Consider the following 20,356-nt stretch of genomic DNA (forward strand, 5'->3'; position numbering starts at 1 on the left):
CAATGGATTACTACTCAGCAGTAAAAAACATGAAAATTGCAGGCAAATGTATGGAACTAGAAAATACCATCTTGAGTGAGGTAACCCAGACTCAGAAGGACACACATAGTATGTACTCACTCATAAGTGGATACAAGAAGTGAGGGAAGAGATGGCCAGACTGCAACCCACAACTCCAGAGAGGCTAGCAAACAAGAAACAACCCTAGGAGGGACACATGGATGACCTTGTGAAGGAGAAGTGGATGAGATCTATAAGAGTGGGCTGGGTGTGTGTGTGAGTGTGGCAGAGGTCCAGGAGTGGGGATGAAAACATAGGGAAATGGGAAAGTCAAGCTGGAACAGGGTCAGAGTGGGAGGGCAGAGAGGAAGATACCATCATAGATGAGGACACTATGGGAATGGGAAGAGGCAGACTGCTGGGGAGGCCCTCAGGAATCCACAAGGTTGACCCCACCTTGGTCTGCTGGCAGTGGTCCAGAGGGTGACTGGACTGGTCCACTCTGGTGACCTGTCTAGTGAATAACCTAGCTGTCATCATAAAGCCTTTGTCCAGTGACTAATGGGGGCAGATGCAGAGATCCACAACCAGGCACCAGGCTGAGTTCCAGGAATCCAATTGATGAGAGAGAGGAGGGATTCTGCAGATGAGGGATACCAAGATCATGATGAGAGGATGTGTAGAGATGATGGGCCACTCTAGTGGAAGCCCATGAACTGTGGACTGGTGGCTGTGGAGCCCCCATGGGACTGGACTAAGCCGTCTGGATACAGAAGATGGTAGTTTGGCTCAAACTGTTTGGGGAGCACCCAGGCAATGGAATCGGGATCTGTCCCTGGTGCATGGGCAGCCTTCTAGGAATCTAGGGCCTGTGGTGTGACACCTTGCACAGCCTTGGTGCAGTGGGAAGGAGCTTGAACCTGCCTAGGCTCAGTGTGCCAGGCTCTGCTGACTCCTCACTGGAGACCTCAATTTGGGGGATGTGGGGATGTGGAGTGGCTTGGGAGAGAGGGCTACGGGGTGGGAGGAGAGAGGAGGGGGGATCTGTGGGTGGTATGTGGAGTAAGTAGAAAATTTCTTAATAAAGAAAAATGAAAAAATAAATATATTTATTTATTTATTTTTGTAAATATATTATATATATTTATATTTGTTTATTTAAGGATGTGACTATGGTAGTGGGTTTCCATGTGTATTTTTGAGAGGTGTTTAATGTTAGGTACCCTTCTCAGTTCCCCCTTCTCTACACCAACCTCACATCTTCTATCCTATTCAAACTTTTTTCCCATTACTCTCCTTCCCACTTAATAATACCTGCTCTTGAATTCTCCTGCCCCATACCTGCACAGTCCCTCATCAGTTTCCTGAAAACTAAAACAAAGTGGTAAAATAATAGATAATGTATTTGCATACCCTCTACCTACCCTGTAGTCATGTGAACCCCCATACTGATATAATACATTAACAGAAAGGGCACTTGATATTAGTGAGACAAAATTACCTATACTGCAGATCCCACTGAGACTGCATCATTTTGAACATCTCATGTGTTGCAGGGTTCTGGGAATGACCAAGGCTGCATGTTGGAGCATGTGCAAAGGAAAGATCCTGTCTCCATACAGGAAGCAATGAGACCCAAGTAAGGCCAGGCATAGTCCTTTTATAACAACTCTCAAACACCACTATAGATCACATGTGAACCCAGAACCAAGTCCCCTAAGGGCCAGCCATTAGGATTCACCCCTTAAAAGCCCCACAGATCCTCCCAAAGCTATCATCCTTGCTGAACAAGGGTCCACTACATGGTAGACACAGTTAAGACACATTCAAATCACAGTATTTTCCCCACAGTCTACAATGTACTTGTCCCTCTTGTCTTCCAAATGAAATAACATTTAAAAAAAATGGAAATGAACCAAAGGTGCCTGTGATTAAAAGAATGTAAAGTTAAATCATGGAAGAAAATACTTAAAATTCAGAACATTTACACTCTGAGAACATAAAGATTAACAAATTTTATGAAGTAGGTTGTATGAACTGGTACACATGCTGAAATTTGCTTTTCACAAGATGGGTGGCCTAACACATTTTTTTATACTGATGAAATAAAATAAAAATAACATTTCTGTTCAGAGGTGCTAGTGTTAATCCCAAAGATGGGAGGAGAAAGACCAGTAACCCAAATCATTCTGGCCAATAAAATTAAAGAAAGCAACTCATTAAAGCAAGGATTTTGATTCATGTACAAGAGCTGCTGCTCCCTAAGATGGGCTCCAGAATGCAGCATTGGATATGAGGAAGACATTCCTTTTATACATATCATGTGTAAGGGGTTTTCAAATGGGGGAAATAGGCAAGATTACAGGATCAAAACATAGCATGTGGTCGAAATAAGGTAATCACAACAGGTAGTCATAACAAGGTATTCATTGGTGGTCATATAACCTTTTGAAACAAAGGTAGAGTTGAGAGATTGTAGATGTAAACAACTATCTTATTAAATAAGAAACACAGAACCAATGCAAAGAAGAAAGCCAAGAGATCAGAGTTAAGAGACTTAACCATCTGCTGCAGCTAGCCTCTTCAGCCAAGAGAGACCTACTTCCTGAGTGTTTGTCTTTATATAGACTTTCTGTTCTGCCTTCTCATTGGTTGTAAACCCAACCACATGACTGCCTCATCACTGCCTGTTTGTACAGACCTCCAGATCTTCTATGGTTGGTATTGAGATTAAAGGCGTGTGTCTCCAATGCTGGCTGAATCCTTGACAAAACAGAGATCTACCTAGCTCTGCCTACCAAGTGCTGAGATTAAAGGCATGCACCACAAAAGCCCAGCTCTGCTATGCCTTGCTATTAGCTCTGACCCCCTGGCAACTTTATTTATTAACATACAAATAAAATCACATTTCAGTACAAATAAATTATCACCATATTTCTCCTTTTCTATTTTAATAAAAAGAAAAAAGGAAAAAGGTTACAACTAACATAGGAAAAACTATGTACAAAAGTACAATAATTATATACAATATATATACAAGTAGTAAATACCTAAACAATGTCTAGTCCATTTGTATTTGACAAATTCAGAGAAGATAATTCCATTATCTATCCTATTTTGGTAAGTCCAAAATGTACCTAATTCACTTTCTATCCTAACTAGTCTTCAACTATAACTAACTAATCTTCAACTATGACTAACTAATCTTCAACTCCCTCAGAGACCCAAGAAGGAAATAATATTACCTAACAAAAATAAAAACAGGAAGTGCATGCAAGCAACTTCCAAAAAATTTGTGAGTTGAGAGAAACAACCAGCTGCCTGGACTATGGTGATATTTTATTTGTATTAAAATGTTATTTGTATGTTAATAAATAAAGTTGCCCGGGGGTCAGAGCTATTAGCAAGCCATAGGAAAGCAGGGCAGTGGTGGCGTACTCTTGTAATCCCAGCACTTGGTAGGCAGAGCTGGGTAAGTCTCTGTGTGTTCAGGGATACAGCCATTATTGGATACACATGCCTTTAATCAATACCAATCATGGAAAACCTGGAGGCCTATACAGACAGGCCGTGAGGAGGCGGTCATGTGGTTGGGTTTACAACCAATGAGAAGGCAGGACAGGAACTCTACATAAAGACTTTAACACAGGGGTAGCTCTGGTTCAGAGAGGTAGGACCACTGCAGGAGGAAGGGTAAGGTTTTAGCTCTTAGCTCTGACCTATTGGCTTTCTTCTTTGCATTGGTTCTGTGTTTCTTATTTAATAAGAAGGTTGGTTACATCTACACTGGACAGTCACCTGAGGTTTCTCCACAGTGTTGGGGCATCATCTTCAGCCTATAGGCTCTGCGTATCTGACAGACTCATTTGTGAAGTAGGATATACACAAGGTCAACAGTTCAACCTCACATTGGGTGAGAGCAGTCCATTTACCAGAAACACCTGAATTCCACTAGTGTCATGTCATGATTCAGAATTTTAAATTCTGGAAATTGTTGATGGTTTTTTAATTCAGCTGTCCATTCTTCTTGGCTGTGTATATATGGCTTCATCTCAGCATCCCGTTCTTCTCCACAACCCTCTATTAAATGCCAGTCTACTATTGAGAGGCGTGAGCTTAGTTACTCTTTAAGAATAACTGTTTCGGTTGACCTCAGTCTGTGGGGAAGGCTTTGCCCTGGAGGAGATGGAGATGGGAATGGGGGAGGGGGTTGGGGGGAAGGTGAGGGGGACGGGAGGGGGGAGAACAAGGGAATCCGTGGCTGATATGTAGAACTGAATTGTATTGCAAAATAAATTAAAATTAAAAAAAATATTCAAAACCAAAAAAAAAAAAGACAGCTTCATGAAACACTAAAAAAAAAAAAAAAAGAATAACTGTTTCAGCTGCTGTTCCATTGCACATCAGAAGCCATCGGCCCACTGCCTGTTCAGCTGCCTTTGAAGAAAAGGGCACTGTACCTTTTCTGGATTGTGAAGGCCACTTAAGGGATGATGCCATATTGTCCTGGCCTCAGAATATGCCTTTTGATAAAGCCATAACCACACTTGTTTTGGCAAGAATCAGTAGTCCTTTGTTTCATGTCCTGTCTGTCTTGTTTGTCAACAGTTGATTCGAGGATACTTTGTTGTCCAGTGGCTAACTTTTGTCACAATGAAAGTTAACTCCATATGCAGTTTTTTCAATGCCTATATTTTCTCTGAAGTAGATTGGTACTGCCAGGAGCCAACATGTCTCATAGTCATAACAAAAAAGAAAAAATTTCTAAGTTATTAAAACATTTTAAATGCCATATTCTGTAGATCTCTGAAGGGTTTGAAGATGACCTGTCTATCTAAAATATATCTTCTCAATTTTTAAAACATATCTAATATGACTACAAGTTCTATTGTAATGTCTAACTACTAACTTTCATTTCTTTATATCCTAATCATTGGTAATAATAACATTTAAGGATCAGAAATTGCATTACATTGTTAAGTGAATGGTATAAGTACAATTAGAAATATACATATAGCATTTTCTAACAATATCAATTTCGATATAAATAATTTGTATACAATATGAAACAATCCAATCCAATGTAAAGTATTTAAGACTAGTAATTGTCTTTTTGTTTTGTTTTGTTTTGTTTTCTTTTTTTTAAACAAGAACCTTAAATCTAATCTCCTTTGCTTAGCCTTTTTCCTAACCCTTGACAACACCTTATAACCAACCCCCTAAACAATGAAAATTATCCCAGACACAAAAGCCATTGAAAAGACCAAAAACCACCTGCCCCACACCACCTCTTTGGGAATGTGGGCATCGTATTCTTAAAATTGCTTCCTGCTGGGTATGGGTGAAGTTATCTTTATCCTGAAAGAAAAATTTTAGGTTAATTGTCAAATTCTAGGAAAGGTAAATATATCCTTCGTTATCCAGTCTGTGTATAATGCCAAAGTTCAGGGCTTATTTCAAGTCCTTATTCAAGTAGTCTTTGAGACTGGATCATCTCAGCTGGCTCTCTCAAAATTGCTCTGAGCACTTTGTAGTTCAAAGCTGATCTGTAGATGATGTTTGTCAGCTTAGTGATATTATTATTGTCCACATGAAATTGCTGTTGTTGTGGGGCCTCATCTTCTTCCTAGAATGTTAGGCCTGGCCGTGATTTCCTGCAGAAAACTGATATGAGACTCAAACACAAAGACATATATATGCAGCTAATTGAAGCCTTTTTTCTAGAATTAGTTAGTACTCTATATGACCATTCATATCTTAACAAAGTTTAAAATGTACATATATAAATATATATCATGTAAATTTTGATATAAAATTTATACTTTAAGAAAAGTTTGAAGAATCAGAATAGAATCAAAGAGTTGAGATTAATAATAGAATAGTCCCTTAACTAATTTGGCTTTTCTCCTGTCCCATAGCAGAAGATGGCTCTTTTCTTCTGGCATGATACAGGGAGTTTGCATTTTCCTATTAACAACATGATTAAGTTTAAAGAAGGAGAGAACCATTCTTCAACTCCAAAGTAAGCTTTAAATTTTAATTGAACTGGGACTATTAGAAGACAAATAGTGTTAGATCTTTAGAGAAAAGCAGAAACAAACATTTAGGAAGACATAAAATTTTTTAGATGATATACCCATACGCCATTTCACTCTGTTTCCTGGGTTAGATGATTTGTCTCTTTTCTTCAGTTGTCTCATTTGTCCAGTGTTCTTCAGATTCCTTAACCTTCATTCTCCTAAAAGACAAAAACAAAAACCTTTCCCCAAGACTAATTTTGGGGACATTTCTTTTTGGCAAGTTATCTGATTAAAAGAAAAGGCATGTGTTACTGGTATAAGTTAGTTTAAGTTGGATGTTCATGCTGGTTGATGAACTATAAACTCCTCTAATTAAGAGGTCTCTCTTGTTCAAATCGAACCTTTATCAATTTTGATGGTACCCAAAGCTTATTTTCTCCTGTAGAAACAAAAGAAAAACCTTGTCCCCAATGTAATACATACCCTGGTTTCCATTCTGAGGTCAGCACATCCTTAAAGTATATATGCTGAATTAATTCTGTAGTTTTTTCTATTATCCAGTGTCTCTCTGCAGCTGTTGTTCCTTTCTCATTGGCATAAAGAAAATTCAAAGTTAATAGAGCATTATGCAGTCAATTTTGGGGGTTTTTGTTACTGTTTTCTGTTTATTTAGCATATCCTTTAGAGTTCAGTTTAATCTTTATATAACTGCTTGACCTGTAGGTTTATGTGGTATGCCTGTAATATGGTTTATATTGTAATAAGCAAAAAATTGTTTCATTTTAACAGAGACATATGATGGAGCATTATCAGTTTTGATTTGTGTAGGTAAACCCATGATGGCCATAACTTCTAGCAAATGAGTGATTATAGAATCAGCTTTTTCAGAACTCAAAGCAGTTGCCCATTGAAATCCTGAAGAAGTATCAATGATATGGTGTACACTATTCAATTTTCCAAATTCTGCAAAGTGAAACACATCCATCTGCCAGATTTCATTCCTCTGAGTACCCTTTGGGTTACATCCTGCTGGTAATGGCATTTGATTGTAGAAGGAACAAGTAGGACATTTCTTTACTATTTCTTTGGCTTGTTGCCAGGTTATGGAAAAATCCTTTTTTAAACCTTTACTATTGACATGATGTTTTTTATGGAATTCTGAGGCCTCCAGCACATTTCCTATCAATAATTTATCAATCTCATCATTGCCTTGTGCTAGATGGCCTGGCAGACCAGTATGGGATCGGATGTGAGTTATATATAAAGGATGACTCCTTTTCCTGATTGTATCTTGTAATTGAATAAATAGTGAAGTTAATTCTGAAGCATTGTGGATAAATTCTGCAGTCTCAATATGTAATACTACTCTTTCAGCATACTGAGAGTCAGTTGCTATGTTGAGAGGTTCTGAAAAATCCATTAATACCAACAGAATAGCATACAATTCTGATTTTTGAACTGAATTATAAGGACTTTGAACCCTTTTAATTAAATTTTTGGATTTGTAACCTGCCTTTCCTTATTTGTTGGCATCTGAATAAAATGTACGAACTCCAGATATGGGTTTTTCCTGTACAATTCGAGGCAAGATCCAATCAGCTCTCTTTATAAGATCAATTCTATTGCTTTTTGGATATTTGCTGTTAATTTCTCCCAAATAATTGCTGCAAGCTCTTTGCCAATGTTCACTTTCTGTCCATAATTTTTCAATGTCCTCCTCAGTTAAAGGTATGACAATTTCTGCTGGGTCTATTCCTGCTAATTGATGAAGTCTCAATTTTCCTTTCCAAATCAAGTCAGAGATTTTTTTCCACATAAGTTTTTAATTTTTTATTTGGTTGATTTGGTAAAAATATCCATTCCAATATAATATCTTCCCTCTGCATTAATATTCCTGTAGGAGAATGTCTAGAAGGTAAAATAACCAAAATGGCCGGGCGGTGGTGGCGCACGCCTTTAATCCCAGCACTCGGGAGGCAGAGCCAGGCGGATCTCTGTGAGTTCGAGGCCAACCTGGGCTCCAAAGCGAGTCCCAGGAAAGGCGCAAAGCTACACAGAGAAACCCTGTCTCGAAAAACCCAAAAAAAAAAAAAAATAACCAAAATGCAATCCAGCTTTGGATCAATACGATCCACTTGCCCTTCATATACTTTCTTTTCTACCAAGGCCAATTCTTTCTCAGCTTCAGGTGATAATTCTCTTGAACTGTTTAAGTCCTTGTCACCTTCTAAGGTTTTGAAAAAATTATTCAGTTCATCATTTTTTACCCTAACAATAGTTCATAGATGAGAAATATCTCCAAATAATCTTTGAAAGTCATTAAGAGTCTGTAGTCGATCTCTCCTAATTTGCACCTTTTGAGGTCCAATTTTTTGAAGTTCTATTTTATATCCTAAATAATTAATAGAATCTCCTCTCTGTATCTTTTCAGGATCAATTTGTAATCCCCAGCAAGGCAAAATTTTCTTTACTTCTTCAAACATTCTTTCTAAAGTATCTGCATTTGAGTCAGCTAGTAAAATATCATCCATATAATGATAAATTATAGATTTAGGAAATTTTTTACATATCACTTCCAATGGCTATTGTACAAAATATTGGCACAGAGTTGGGCTATTCAACATTCCCTGTGGGAGGACCCTCCATTGAAATCTTTTAACCGCTTGAGAATTATTATAAGTAGGCACTGTGAAAGCAAATCTTTCTCTGTCTTTTTCTTGTAAGGGTATTGAAAAGAAACAGTCTTTTAAATCAATAACTATGAGAGGCCATCCTTTTGGTAACAGAGTGGACAAAGGAATTCCAAATTGTAGAGAGCCCATTGGCTGAATTACTTTGTTAATTGCTCTAAGATCTGTTACCATTCTCCATTTACCAGATTTGTTTTTAATAACAAATACAGGAGAATTCCAAGGGCTGGTTGATTCTTCAATATGCTGAGTATTTAACTGTTATTCTACCAGCTCTTCTAAAGCCTGAAGTTTCTCTGTTGTTAAAGACCATTGCTGAACCCATACAGGCTTGTCTGTTAACCGTTTTAAAGTTAGAGCTGTTGGTGTCCTTGGAAGATCATCAGTTGTTGTGTCCTTTTCTTGTATAATATGGATGACTGGTGACCACTCATTAGAATAACATCTTCTAATATTTCTCTCAGAAACATGTGCTAGTTTATTTGTTTCTGAGATTGGAGGGATATTAATCTGAGTATTCCATTGTTGCAACACGTCTTTACCCCACAGGTTCATAGCTATGTTAGCCACATATGGTTTTAATTTTCCTCTCTGTCCTTCTGGACCTATACATTTGAGCCATCTTGCACTCTGTTTCACTTGAGATAATGTCCCAATTCCTAACAGTTGAACATTTACCTCCTGAAGAGGCCAAGTTGGATGCCAAAATTCTGGTGCAATTATGGTAATGTCCGCACCTGTGTCTACCAGGCCAGACAACAAAACACCATTTATTTTTATCGTTAATTTTGGTCTTTGTTCATTAATAGAAGTTTATCAAAAAATTTTCTTTATGTTTTCTCCTGAATTATCTATTCTCTCTGTTTCATCCTCCTGACCAGCATGATTTATTCCAACAGGCATTTGGTTATTTAATTGTTTTGATTAGGGGTTTCCTCTATGACTGCAGGAAAGGTTTGAGCTGGATGTGCTATGGGAGCCTGCATGAGGCCCCTCTGGGAGTTTCCAGAAGACTGAGGCAAAGGATTACCTTGCCTGTCCCTTGTTGATCTACATTCGTTGGTCCAGTGTTTTCTCTTACCACACCTTCTGCATACTCCAGAAGGAAGGAGTATTCTGTTGCCATTGTTCCTTGAAGAAACATTATTTCTAGGAATGACTTGTTTACAATCCCTTTTCAAATGTCCTTGATTTCCACATCCAAAACATCTAACATTCCTCAAACCTTTTGAAATTGCTTCTCCTACCCACATATCATCATGGTCATGAGCCTCAACATTAACCGTGTCTCTAATCCAATCTTCCAAAGGTGCAATCTTCCAAATCTTGCCTTTAATGGCCTGATTATTCTTTTGCATCCTGCATTTGCATTCTCAAAGACCAAAGATTCAATTGTTATCTGACTAGCTTCTGAATCTGGGACCATTCTCTTTACTGCTGAAGCCAGTCTTTGTAAAAAAAAAAATCTGTGAAAGATTCTTTTGGGCCTTGTATACCCTTTGTAAATGACTCAGTTTTTTTTCCTGGTTCCTCAAATCTGTCCCATGCATTCAAGGTTGCCATTCAACATAGAACTAGGGTTTGGACATCATATAAGCATTGTGTTTGTACTAAAGCAGATTGGTCTTCTCCAATAAGCTGATCCTGGAAGACTTGTATTCCTTTATCCCTCCATTGCTTTTCTATGTTTTTTGCCTCATTTAACCTGAACCACATTTGCCACTGGAGCCTTTGACTGGGTTCCAGAACAGCCTGTGCCAGCTCCCGCTAGTCCTGTGGTATAATCCTATTATATGTTGACCAAGAGTTTAACATTTGCTTTACATATGGTGAATGCATGCCATAAGATGCTATTGCTTCCTTAAACCTTCATAAATCTAACATTTCAATTGGAGCCCAAATATTTTGTGTAGTCATTTGATCAAGCAACTGCTGTATGGTTACTGGAAAAATTAAGGGTGACTTTGTGAAAACAGGCTTTCTTTCTATAACCTTATGATTCAATCTTGAAACAACTTCACTGTTCATTTCTTCTGTCTGAATTTGAATTTCTCTATAATTCATTTTTACGGGTTTAACAAGTTTTTCTAAAACTGTTATCCTGGCACTTAAATTGGCTATCTTTTTAAATAGTAAAATGAGGATAAGCATAGTAATAAACTGCATAATTCGATCAACATTAATCTTCTCATATAGTTGTTCCATTGTCAGACTGCCTAAAATTTCAAACAAAGCCCAATTTTCTTCCAATTTACACATAAAACCCATATTTTTTAATGTGGAAAAAATTTCTTTTTTAAATAGTTTCCTTTAAAATATTTGGTATGTTAAGTGACTTACCAAGTCTGCGTAGAACAGTAGAAATCTGAGGGAATTTCAAAACAGCCACCTAGTGTCCGAGGTGTGAATCCAGAGAGAGAGAAAATGCAAGAAAGCATAGCCACAAGTTCTGGCTAAAGCTTAAATCCAGCCACGTGTTCCCTCTTGAGTCGAGTCAAGCCTTGACTGTGGCTTCCTTAAGCTCTGACCACGTGCATTGGCTTTACAGGCATGGGCCCTGTTTGGCAGGGCAGGCCTGAGTTGTTTGTAGCACCGGCTTTAAGCAAGTAGCTCCAGCTGCAGCTAACCACTTGGGACTATGGTCAGTCTGGCCTGAGGCCAAGCCGACCTGGTCCCCGGGCTAGGGAGCCGGCCACCCAGCTGGGAAACCTGACCTGCCGCCTAGCCAAGTCAAGCAGTTTTTAATGGATTCTTGTCACATTGGGCACCAAATGTAGATGTAACCAACCGTCTTATTAAATAAGAAACACAGAACCAATGCAAAGAAGAAAGCTAAGAGATCAGAGCTAAGAGCCTTACTCGTCTGCTGCAGCTAGCCTCTTCAGGCAAGTGAGACCTACTTCCTGAGTCTTTATATAGACTTTCTGTTCTGCCTTCTCATTGGTTGTAAACCCAACCACATGACCACCTCGTCACTGCCTGTTTGTACAGACCTCCACATCTTCTATGGTTGGTATTGAGATTAAAGGCGTGTGTCTCCAATGCTGGCTGTATCCTTGACAACACAGAGATCTACCTAGCTCTGCCTACCAAGTTCTGGGATTAAAGGCATGCGCCACAAACGCCCAGCTCTGCTATGGCATATTATTAGCTCTGACCCCCTGGCAACTTTATTTATTAACATACAAATAAAGTCACATTTCAGTACAAATAAATTATCACCATAAGAGATGGTTATAAACAACGTTTTGAAACAGAGACATGATTACCTTTCCTGGAACAGGCAGTACAGAACGATTTCTACTTATGGTTACAGATGAGACATAAGCCAATCACTATAAACCAGAGTTTTAACCATAAACAGGACTGAACCTAGTTTGTTTTTACTATCAGTTGGCCTAGAAGATTAGGACAGAGGCAGGTTGATTCTTCACTACTAATAAAAGTGTGAAGATCAGTGAGAGTTGGAATTTAGGATACCTGCAGAGGATTCAGAAGGACTGTCAGCTTGAATGTCCCTGGGAAGAACACCACACTGAGTGCATTACTGCTGTGGAAGAAGTACCAAGAGTGACACACCATCACCATGCAGGGACATGCAAGTCTGTATGGTCTGCTTATGCTTCAATTATACAATCACAAACCAAGCATGCACTTTTGATGTTGCTAGCTGTGGTGGGGCTTGTCCCTTAATGGAGAGAACAAAAATATTTACAGGTAGGTAGATCAGTTGGGATGGGATGATAGAGGCTGATATGTGAGGCATGATATTATTTTTCAGTTATGCACTCACACAACAAAAGCTGATAGTACTTGATTTTGCAACCTATTATTGAAGTTGGTCCATAAATGAGGGAAGAGTAATTATTTGGACACAGGTAGACATAAAAGGATGGGATAGGAGAAGCTAATAAGAGAGTGGAAATGGGGAAGATGCCAAGAAACATCTTAGTGGGAATATGGACTCACAGGTTTTCAGTGTGTAACTTGTTCCCTGTATACTCACTGGAAGTCACAAGGTCTGCTCAAGATTTTTATAAGCCTCACCTGGGTCAGAAACATTTACTCAGCTCCTAAATGCAAATCCCAATTCCAGAACAAGGAAGCAGAATCTAGAACCAATCTGTGAAAGGGCCTTCTTCAGCCTTGGTCAGCTCTTCACCTCTAGACCTGAAGATGGAAGAAAGGTAAGGGTATATTTCAAGAATGTTCAGAGAGTTACTGTCTTGGAGTTTTCTCTAGATCCATATCTCTGTGTTGCTACCACAAAACATAGCATACAGGGTCCTGAGGTTTCTCCTGGGAAGGAATGAGACAGAAGCTTCCTTTTGAAGCAGAGAGATAGACTGGCTTAAACAGACTTTTCTTACTTTTGTCAAAATCATTCATATTCATGTCTGTTATTTCTTTAAGGAGAAAGGGAATGTGAATAGTTTGTTTTCCAAGGCAAAACCCTGACAATAGGCTCATTATTTGTTGTTTCTCAAAGCTGATCTGTAACATTTGTATGTTGCATTCAGGAAGAAACAGATGGATAGAATTTGAATAAATGAAGAATAGCACAGAAAATGTTCATTTACAAAGACCACAGATTGTAGGGACAGAGGAGATGAATGGGGAATAATGATAAAGCAAGAGGGTGAAGGAAGATGTCCACTCCTTGGCTCCAATAATCAGCAGAAGGAATTGGTACTAGAGTATGAGAGAGATGAGGGAGGGGGGGAGAGAGGTCAGTAGTAAGAGGGATAACTAAATGCACAGAGAAGCACTGCTAATGTCAATAACAGGAGATGGGTAGAAAATACAATGCTAACGTCTTGCTTTTTGCTCTCTTGTGTCCTTGAACTGTCACCAACAGCTTCAAATAGAAAGAAACTTAGAGAAAACGACAGCTCTTAGTGGTGAGATAAGCCACTTCAGTGAAATGTCAGGGAGCAGAGAGAAAAAAGGAAAGAAAAACTTCCTTGCTTGCAAGTCTTCTTCCACTGTGAGATATCTAGATTTAACTGTCATTAGAACATTTCTCCCCCATCCCTATCAGAATTATTTTGTCTTGTTTGCATTGTATTCTTCTAGTGCTGCTTTTTTGGGGAGACTCACCAATTTTGATCAAAAATAACAAGATTAGACTGAAATGTGTGCAGAGAAATATATTTCTTATTTGCTATAGCATGAGGGTGGCTACTCAAATACAGAATTGTAGAAAATACCTTTCAAAAAAGTTATTATGCATGGGTTTGCAGCTGCACTTAGCCAGACACAAGAACTACAGCATTGCTATTCTTCAGACCTAAAGGGGCAGTGGCATGCTGTGGTCAAGGACTTTCAGCCACATCAACAAGTCAGTGCAGAGAAGACACACAGAGGAGCAAGTGTCTTGTTCCTATAAAATCTTGACACAGCCTTGTTGCATTTCTCCACACATGTTGTATCTCCAGTTTCTGGTAATGTTTTTGTTATCTAATCCAGAAAGTATGCAAATGGGGATCCCTTTTAATTAAAAACTCAACTGATTCATTAAGAGAAAATTTAATTGACTTGGCCTCTCTTGCAGTCTATAAGGGTCTTGAAGGTCTCTCAAGCATGGGATCATAGAATGATTTTTGGTATCTTCTCAAAAATAGGGGAAAGTGGAGCAGAGAACAGAGAGAAAAACAACAGAAGAGATGCAGAGAGAAAAGCTCAAGGATATGATATTAATGTGATTTCAGGAAACCTCTTTTGTACATTTAACCATGCTTTCCCAAGGGACAACATCACAACAAATATTTTTAAGGAATGCATGTCCAGGGGTTACAGGTAAACACTACTATCACCACTTCTATGCTGACTGTAGCTGGTGTCCATCACCTCCATTCTCAGCCCCATTTGACCTCTCTCCTGCTGTTTCACAAGTTTTTTAGCTAGGGATTTTATTTATCCATAATTGTGGCTGCTATCCTTCTTATAGAGAGAGTATTTCTCCTGTTCTTTTCCATTATTCATTTCTAATAGGCACAGAGTGTTGTAGTGTATACAATTTGTCAAAGCGGGTAGTCCTTCCCTGGTAGATGGATTAGTTTATGAAGTAACTGTGGTATAAGCATGATAACATGAATTCCCACCTCCAGAGTAATCCAGGTCTGGCAGAGCATACCCAAAACTCCAGTTATGGGGATGCAGAGACCAGAGGATCCCTGGAGTTTACTGATCTGCTGTTGAGTCTATGAGTTCCATGTTCAGTAAGAAACCCTGTGTCAAAATGTGAGGTAGTGATCTACTGAAGAAAAACTTGACATCTGCCTGTAACTGCTACAAACACTAGCTACACACACACACACACACACACAGAGAGAGAGAGAGAGAGAGAGAGAGAGAGAGAGAGAGAGAGAGAGAGAGAGAGAGAGAGAGAGAAACACACACTGTACTGTTAGTGAGGCAGTTTTTCTGGATTGAAAAACATACTAGCAGAGATGGGTATAATTACTCATCCTTCTATGCTATAATTCCATCCTCTGAAAACTGGTAAAAAAACAAAAAAGTCATTCTTACATCACATGCTCTAGTGGGGATTCAAGGTGACAATATAGGTAAGTTTTTAAAGAATGAATTCATTTAGTTCACATATGAGCTCATCCTTCCTGTTACTATACTAACTAGAGTCTAGTTGCAACTGGCTGTCCATCACTATTTGTATTTCAATTGCTTCATCTTCTCTGCTTCTCTTCAGTCTGCACAGAAAGCTTTTGTCATCAGAGAAAACTCATCATCTTCTTCCACCTTCTAGAAGAGACCATGGAGAAGGCTCATGTTATCTTAGGTTTTTCTTTCTCATTTAATGCACTCCACTTAGCAGTCCTCTATTAGACATGCCTATGTTTCAGGTCCCTCTCTGCAGCAGCAATTAGACTTCACCTCCCCTTCCTTCCTCCTCCTTCCTCTCCTAAGCACATCCATCACCAGTCTGTGCACCTAAGTGTGTCTTTCTGCTTAACTAAGCTGTGTTGGGTCTTTACCTCAATGTCCTGCCCATGATCAGTGTCAATCATTTGTCCATGCATGAATAATAGTGAATATACTCAGGGCTGTTGACAAAAAGAGTTAGAAATGTTGAGAATTTCTTTATCACTTTGTTAGAGCTGGTCAGTGACTTTTGTTTCATTTGCCTTTTTAATTTATACATGATTCATCATCTAATGTTTTAAAGATTCGCATGTGTGCATTCATTTGAATAAACAATGTCGACATCTCACACAGTCTGAGGATGAGAATATAAATACATCCCATCTTCACTGTCTGATACACTAAGAAACTTCTAGGATATATGGTTTTTAAATAAAGAATAAAGTGAATTTTTACCCTTTAAATTTTAAATTGCATGTTTTTCTTTCTCTTGATTTATTGCTTTTATGAAGATGTCAAGCACAATGCTGAATATAACAGGTCAAGAGGTCATGCTTGTTTCATATTTGTTAAACAATATTGTGTTTGCCCAATTCAGAGAGCTGTTGGCTATCACTTTGTGCTATATTGCTTTTACCATGTTAGGCTATACTATTTCTTTTTCAAGTTTCTTCACAGATTATTACTCTGGGTGGCATTAAGTTTTCTTCCTTCATTTGCTATGTATTTGGAAATGATCAATTTTGGTTCATATTTATGCTCTTTATTACATTAATTTTTTTTATTTAGCCATGTTTAACCACCGTTGCATCTTGGAATCACATTGACTAAATCACTGTGAATACCATTTATGTATGTGACTATCATTTTTTCAGTTTCATACATGTAACAATTCATTGTGATCATATTCACTCTCTGTTACCTTCTCTCAGCCCTGAACAATCCTGTTGATCTTCTTCTTCCTCCCAACCACTCTTTTTTTCTACTTTCATCTCATTTTTAAAATGTATTTACTTATTATGTAGGCAGTGTTCTGCCTGCATGTATGCTTGCATGACAGAAAATGACACCTGGTCTCATTACAGATGGTTGTTAGTCACCATGTAGTTGCTGGGAATTGAACTCAGGACCTATAGAAGAAGAGCAGCCTGTGCTCTAAACTGCTGAGCCATCATTCCAACCCTCCTGTCATTTTTTAATGATACACTGACTGTTCAATCTTTATGTCATTTTATTTTATTTTATTGTTTCTTTTGGAGACCACATCTTTTTTATTTAACATAATCTCTTTATTCTGTCTTTGGGAATTTCTTATCATGTACCCTAATTCACTCAATGTGTTTGGGTCAGCTGCTTACCTAGTACCAGTCTATTTTAAGCTGTTGATGCCCTAAGATGGTTTCCTGGATTAAAACCATGTGCTCCTGTGGAGTGATCACGGCTCCAAGAATGAATGATTTGATCTTGGTGAACACAACTGAGTTTATTGGATGATTTTCATCAAAGTCCTAGTGGGAAGTTAGTTTGTAAGGTCTTCTAGAGGCTTTCTCTGAGCCTGGACCTCTGCCTCAATATTCTCAGATGGTTTCTCCTTTATGAAGGCCTCTGTCTAGAATAAGAAGTTATCCAGAAGAATCCTGTAATGCGAGGCTTTCTATATGGGTACTGTTCAGGCTAAGCTACTGCAAGCACCAGAAGAGCTCTCATTCTGCACCCTTGGCCAGTGTGGGAAAGAAAAGCTGTCTTAGCTACAGAATCAGTCTAGACTCTGCATACAGGAGACAGTAGTGTAGCTGGGTCTGTTTGAGGGGACCATGGCAGTGTGATCAGGAAATGTGCCTGGCGTATGAACTGGTCTTCTGGATTCCATTTCCTATGATCTGACACCATGCTCACCCTTGAAGCAGGGGGGAGGGACTGGGTCCTGCCTCAGGTAAATGTACCAGGCTTTATTGTCCCCCCATAAGAGAACTTATCCTTTTGGAGGATGGAATGAGGGGTGGTATGGCTGAGAGGGGTTCAATGAAGGTAGGGGAGTAGCAAAAGGAGGGATTAAAGGTGGATCTGTGGTCGGTATGTAAAATGAATACAAAAATTAAGAAAAGAAAGGCATGCCGGGCGGTGGTGGCGCACGCCTTTAATCCCAGCACTCGGGAGGCAGAGGCAGGCGGATCTCTGTGATTTCGAGGCCAGCCTGGTCTACAGCGCGAGATCCAGGAAAGGCGCAAAGCTACACAGAGAAACCCTGTCTCAAAAAAAAAAGGCTTTCTTTTCTTCAAATGTCTCTGTGGCTTTAGGGGTGAGAAATAGAAGCCTATTAAGGATGTCTGTATGGAGAAGTGAAGTGGAAAGAAAGCTCTGAATGAGGCTATACCTCCCAGCTATGCTGCTCTGTTTTCCAGACTGTTTCCAGCCATGTATAGATCTAAAAGCTCTTCTCAGGGGTGAGGACACTATTCCCAAATGGAGGTGCTCTCTAGCTTCCTCTGCAGCACAGCCCATGCTTTTCATGCCAGAGATTTATGCTATGCATGTAAGTACTAGTCACAACCAGAACAACATTTACTCCAAATTTTCAACTACCCTTGAACTTGCTCATTTGTTATAGTTCTTAACTCTCCCCGGTAACCCTGTAGAGAACAGGACACTGGTGACATAATCACACACAGAAAAGTGCTTGATGTCATTCAAGGCTTCTCTGACTTCTAGTTTTAAAATTTTTAAATGAAGACTCAGCCCATCTAGCATAAGAAGTGTGACTTTTCCTACACAGGTCTTCATAAGTCACATTCCCTTCATGACTCTCATTTATGATTCCACTTTCCCTGTTTGGTAGATCCCTTACAGTGACTGAGGGCAGCTATGGCTTGTGCCAGCATCTTCCATATTCCTACACCAGAGAAGGAACCTCAGCCCTGGAACAAAAAGAAAGTTAGTTTCAGAATTCTGTCTCTTCCTGACACAGCATAAGATGCTTAGCAACTGGACTGGGACCATCAACTGCCCCAACATCCCTAGAGGCAGTGGTCTGCAGATAGACTGAATAATACAAACTGGATTTAAAAGAAGTTTCTAGCACTGTAGGGGTTTGATGAATTACTTTATCTCTGCAAGCCTGTTATCCCCTCCTTATGAACCTATGCCAGACATTCCCACATAGCCAGGTGGTCTTGACAAAAAGTTTCATGTGTTCATATCTCAATTTACTTTGCAGGAACATCAATGGAACACTCTCAAGCATGGGTCCATCCACCCCAGCCTGGAGCACTGACAACATAACAACGAATGGAAGTTACTACAGTGAAAGCTTACACTGTGTCACCATGGACAAAATCATCAATATTCTTACTATCATCATTGCTGTGGTTGGGCTGGCGGGAAATGCCATAGTGCTGTGGATTCAGGCCTCTCACATGCAAAAGAATGAATTCTCTGTATATATCTTCAACCTTGCTGGGGCTGACTTACTCTACCTTTGCTTTCAGGCAATGTATGCCCTGGAGCATATCCTTCTTCTGTTTCATACCTCCTACTTCAATATTCCCATATTTCTCATCAATGTATTAATCTTTGCTTACCTTGCAGGTTTATGTATGATTGCAGCCATCAGTGTTGAGCATTTTCTGTCAGTTTTGTGGCCCATCTCATATCAGTGCCAGTGCCCAAGGCACATGTCATCTGTCCTGTGTGCACTGCTCTGGACCTTCTCTCTACTGTTGAGCCTCCTGACAGGGGATGGTTGTGGTTTACTACTTAGTTATTATGACCATTCTTCCTGTAGGACTTATAATTTTATCACTGCTGCATTTGTATTAGTATTATCTGTGGTTTCTTGTGGATCTAGCCTGGTCCTGTTGGTCAGGATCTTCTGTGGCTCACAGAGGATTCTTGTGACCAGGTTGTATGTGACCATTGCACTCACAGTGCTGATCTTCTTACTCTTTGGTCTTCCCTTTGGTATTAATTGGTTCCTCTTAGATTGGATTATGGAGTTGCATAGAGTTTTCCCTTGCAATGTTTCTGCAGTTACAGCTTTCCTGTCCTGTGTTAACAGCTGTGCCAAGCCCATCATTTACTTCCTTGTTGACTCCATTAGGCCTTGCACGTTCCAGTAGCAGACTCCAAAGCTTCATCTGCAGAAAGTCATACAGGATACTCCTGAGAAGAAGGTAGAGACAGGGCTTCTTCAGGAAATCATTGAGAGCAGGAAACAGTCTGATGTATTAGTTGAGTGAGTCCTTGATCAGACACAGTTGTTTAGAATATCCCCTTGGCCTTTATCTGTGTTGGCCATTTTCACAACCTTGTTCAACTGATTGAGAAAATAGTCATTTTCTAGAAAATGGGTGAAATGGGGCTTGGTGAACAGAAACTGTCTACAACACCATAAGCTGCCTTATGTGTGCCTCACTGTATCCCTATGTGATGTAAACTTTTTAATCAAATCACTTGAGGCCAGGAAAACTCCCACTATAGACAAACCCTCCAAAGGAAGCCCATGGCAGCACAGGGAAGGTCAGGGTTTCTGAACTTGATAAAGATTAAATGAATACTATATTTAATAGAAATGTCCCTATTTTTTACAATTTGTTTTCTAAACATTGTGAGAAAGTAATTGAAATTTCCACAATTCCTGTTTCCTTCAACAGCCTCACATTTTAGAATATGTATGATTTTAAAATGTTCCTTATATAAATTTCTTAGAAAATGAATATGCATCTTTAAGACTTCATATTCTAAATCTCCATTCACCCATTTGAGTCT

General features: G+C 39.2%; 1 protein-coding gene across 1 annotated transcript; it reads left to right on the forward strand.

The window, feature by feature from the left end:
* Positions 1-18,831: 18,831 nt before the first annotated feature.
* LOC128125411 (mas-related G-protein coupled receptor member B4-like) lies at positions 18,832-19,707 on the forward strand. The gene has a single exon (XM_052762807.1). It carries the CDS (start codon positions 18,832-18,834, stop codon positions 19,705-19,707), a length of 876 nt encoding a protein of 291 aa, XP_052618767.1.
* The last annotated feature ends 649 nt before the right edge of the window (positions 19,708-20,356 follow it).

The sequence above is a fragment of the Peromyscus californicus genome, unplaced genomic scaffold (assembly GCF_007827085.1).
Source record: "Peromyscus californicus insignis strain IS unplaced genomic scaffold, ASM782708v3 Scaffold_4__1_contigs__length_199733344, whole genome shotgun sequence".
NCBI classification, from domain to species: domain Eukaryota; kingdom Metazoa; phylum Chordata; class Mammalia; order Rodentia; family Cricetidae; genus Peromyscus; species Peromyscus californicus.

Coding starts and splice junctions, on each gene's coding strand:
- LOC128125411 (XM_052762807.1), top strand. CDS start 18,832: ATGGGTCCATCCACCCCAGCCTGGAGCACTGACAACATAACAACGAAT.